The following is a 3,503-nucleotide window of genomic DNA, read 5'->3' as shown; positions in this document are numbered from 1 at the left end:
ACCTTACTCACTGGATCTGGCACTGTATGACTTGTGGCTCTTCACCAAAGTCAAAATGACCTTGAAAGGTAAACATTTTGAACCCATTCAGGACATCGAGGCAGCCATGACAGCATAACTAAAGACACCCATGAAAGAGGACCTCCAGAACTGCTACAGAAAGTGGGAAGTATGATGGGATAAGTGTGTTCGAAGTGAGAGGAGTATTTTGAGGGGGATTAATGGCAATGTGTCTTTTACACTAATAATTTTTTTAATTTAAACATTCACTGTACTTTTTATCACACCTCGTATATGGATACAACTGTTAGCCACACCAACAATAGTGTCCAATAAACACAGAGACCCACAAAAAACTATGCGACACAGAATCAGACATGAACATATGTTGACATTAGCTCACAGTCAATGCTCTTTCCTCCCTATCAAACTAAATCTTAGAAATATTTACTAGGCATTTATGTGATTTAAAAAAAAAAAAGCAAGTTCTGTCTTCAATTAGTTCACACTAAAATAGAAGATAAGACAAGTACACAAATACCTAAAATGCATGATATACTATGTTAGTGCCCCCAAAAAGATACAAAAAGTTTGATGTACTCCAAGAAGATTCAAGGGAATTAGCATGTACATGTACAAACAGACATCAGAAGACTCAGGAACGCAAAAACTCATGAATGCCAAAGTCACTCCCCACAAAGTCTTTTATCGTCATCACCCTCCCAACATTTCTTTCTCTTGCCTTGGGACCCAGTAGTCCTGGTTCATCAGTTAACACAGTCACCAGCTCCTTCACTGCAACCCGCAAAAATTGGCGTCGTTGACTATGAAACTGGCCACTGAGAAAAGAAAGTAGAAACTAGAGAACACAGCCTCTCCCACCCTTCAAAAGCCTCCAAAGGCAGCACAGAGGAGAGCTCCTTTAGGAAGTGGTGTCAGGCAGAGGACGTTTCAATGCTACAGTTAGCCTTTGTAAGAAAACACAAGAATCTGGGAAGCAGCAGCCAGTTCTTGGGTTGAGACAATGAGCCTCTACAGAAACTTGGGGTGGTTTAGGTGACAGCAAAGGTCAGGAGAGATTCCTATTCCATGACCTCTTGGAGAACCCGTTCCCCACCTTTACCTGTTTGTGATTACATGTTCCTTGCTTTCCTTGATGTCTGCCACTCGCTTGCCATACCTGAGGATTGACACAAGCATAGCAGGGTTGGCCCCACCACCGGTCGGAGGCCTTGTCCCACCTCCCCAGTCCTCAGAGATTCCAAACTACAGCCTAGGGAAGTATGGGCAGNGGTGTTATATCTCCCCGCCTATATTCAATGCAGAGAGCAGAGACAACATACTGTGTTGTTTGATCCCTCAAAGGGTAGAGTTATGCACAACAGTGGTCACTTAATAAAGGCTGAATGATACTAAAGAAAACGAACTAATTTTCATTCTCCGAAGGCCCTATCCTCCAGTTCTCTCAATTAGTTTCAGTTTTCCCCACTAAACCTCAAGTTTTGCACATCTCTTCTAAATCACAATGTACCAAAAATAAAAGAAGTTCCCAAAGACAACAGTGAGGAAAAAGATGTATTGATGAATTATCCCAGAGAAGGGAAAGCTGTGTAAATTCCAAATGTCTTTCCTAAAGAAAGCCAGAACAAAAGGGTATCAACTTCAAATTCCTATCACTTGGTAGAAGCTGGAATGAGTGAGCTGTGGAGTTTGAGTATCCATCTTTAAGGAGATCGCAAAAAAATAAATAAATAAAAACAAGACTTTCCCATCCATCTGGGGAATCACAGTCCTCCAACAGAGGCCGTGCAAGAGATCAGGTGAGTTGATAAAGAGCTCCTTATCAGGACATACCAGAAAGTAGACAAGTCAGAAGTTTCCACCAGCATTTTCTCTACTGAGTCCAGCATTCGGGAGTGAAAGACAATGAGGTTCATCACCTTGGCTAAGTCAGGGTTCTCATACAGGTGCAGGGGAGCCTTGGCCACGCTGGTGTATGCCTATGGGAAAAGGGGTGGAGAAAAACAAGATAAATGACAAAAGAAAAGTCTTGGGGCTACAGTTTGGCTGGGGTTTTTCCTGTCCAAGTAGCAGTTTTCTATGTTGAATCACTCCATATAGCAAAGCTAAGGAGATTAAAAAGAGAAGGGATTGCGGCCGGGGGGGGGGGGGCAAGAACCTGAGAAGGGGGGACTATTAATAGCAAGAGACTTACCTGTAGGCGGAACCAGTCCAGCCTCAATCCAGAGAATTCAAACTTCTCTCCATTATCAACTGCATAGAAAAACAGAAGTTTAAAAGGCAATAATAAAGAAGCACCCCGTATCCAACTGTATAGAATGGTAGGTCCTCTTCAAAGTCATCTTGTCCCATTCCCTGTTCAAGAGAACAATATTTCTAGAAAATAAAGATGTTCCCCCTCACATATGCCCTGCCTCCTCCACTTCCTCCAGTTACCTTGTTTCAGATTCAGAGAGGAGAGAGTACTGACGAATGAGGACATGATGACGGACTCCTCCTCAGGACATACAGACAGGTTCTAAGAGAGAAGTCAGAGTTACATCAAGTGGGCAAGGTTCAGTCAGTGTCCGAAGGTAGAAAGAACTGCTAAGTTCCACAGGAAGAGCCAAGCAAGAGATGGAGGAAAACTCCTGGGTTCCCTACCATGCTGACACCTAATTTCACTTTATTTTTCTCTGCTATTCCTGTGTAGCTTCACCTTGGGGTTGGAGGGAAGACTGCTGAGATTATTAGTCTTTTTTTTTTTCTTTGACAAATGTAGAGGAGGATATATGACTTTTTGAGATTCAGCTAGGGTGTTCCACAGGAGAAAATGACCAGGGATCACCCTGAAATTTCCAAAGTATAATCAAGTAAACATACTTGAATGATGTCACTGAGCACAAGAGCATCAAATCTGGCCAGGTACTGAAGGTGGTATTGCTGTATCACTTTGATGTGTCTTTGGACGAGAGCCCTAATCTCCTCCAACAAGAAAAGCAGTTCTGCAATGCTCCTAAAAACTCAAGGACGAGAACAGAGAGATGTGTGAGATTAGAAATATGAGCTGAGACAAAAACAGTGATAACAGGGCAGAAACTGAAACCTCCCAAGGTCATTTGATGCCTCCCTATCCCTCTTCCCCGTCCATCTAAGGTCAAGATTCTTAATGTCAAGTACTAACGAGTCAGCATAGTCCTCAGGTGTCTTTGTCTTGGTGACGTTTTCTGCATGGCGAACCAGCCAGGTAACCTCATCACGAATGAAGGACAGGGCCATGAAAGTATAAAGGGCCTAAGGGGAGGACAGAGACTATCAGAATTTTCAACTTTAAAAATGGATTTCAAAGCACAGAGAAAACTATCATATTAATATGTACAAGGTGTAATCAAACAATACGGTGAATGTTTAAATTTAAAAAAATTATTACAGGGCTGGGTGAGTGGCATGTTGGTTAAGAGTTGGCTTGGGAGCACAAGCTCTGAGCAGCAGGATCGCTGGTT

The 3,503-nt window shown here is 42.7% G+C and overlaps 1 protein-coding gene across 1 annotated transcript in view; it reads right to left on the bottom strand.

The window, feature by feature from the left end:
• Positions 1-3,503, bottom strand: part of NCKAP1L (NCK associated protein 1 like) — a 61,133-nt gene that overhangs the window by 29,232 nt on the left and 28,398 nt on the right. Inside the window, exons 10-15 of the mRNA XM_019659664.1 lie at positions 3,185-3,294; positions 2,884-3,016; positions 2,458-2,539; positions 2,216-2,274; positions 1,855-2,000; positions 1,124-1,180 (exon numbers count right to left, since the gene is read on the bottom strand). Coding sequence (XP_019515209.1) covers positions 1,124-1,180; positions 1,855-2,000; positions 2,216-2,274; positions 2,458-2,539; positions 2,884-3,016; positions 3,185-3,294 — 587 coding nt within the window. The remainder of the gene's footprint in view (positions 1-1,123; positions 1,181-1,854; positions 2,001-2,215; positions 2,275-2,457; positions 2,540-2,883; positions 3,017-3,184; positions 3,295-3,503) is intronic.

Source organism: Hipposideros armiger, unplaced genomic scaffold (genome assembly GCF_001890085.2).
Source record: "Hipposideros armiger isolate ML-2016 unplaced genomic scaffold, ASM189008v1 scaffold_303, whole genome shotgun sequence".
NCBI classification, from domain to species: domain Eukaryota; kingdom Metazoa; phylum Chordata; class Mammalia; order Chiroptera; family Hipposideridae; genus Hipposideros; species Hipposideros armiger.
This window is presented reverse-complemented; position numbering and strand designations above follow the sequence as displayed.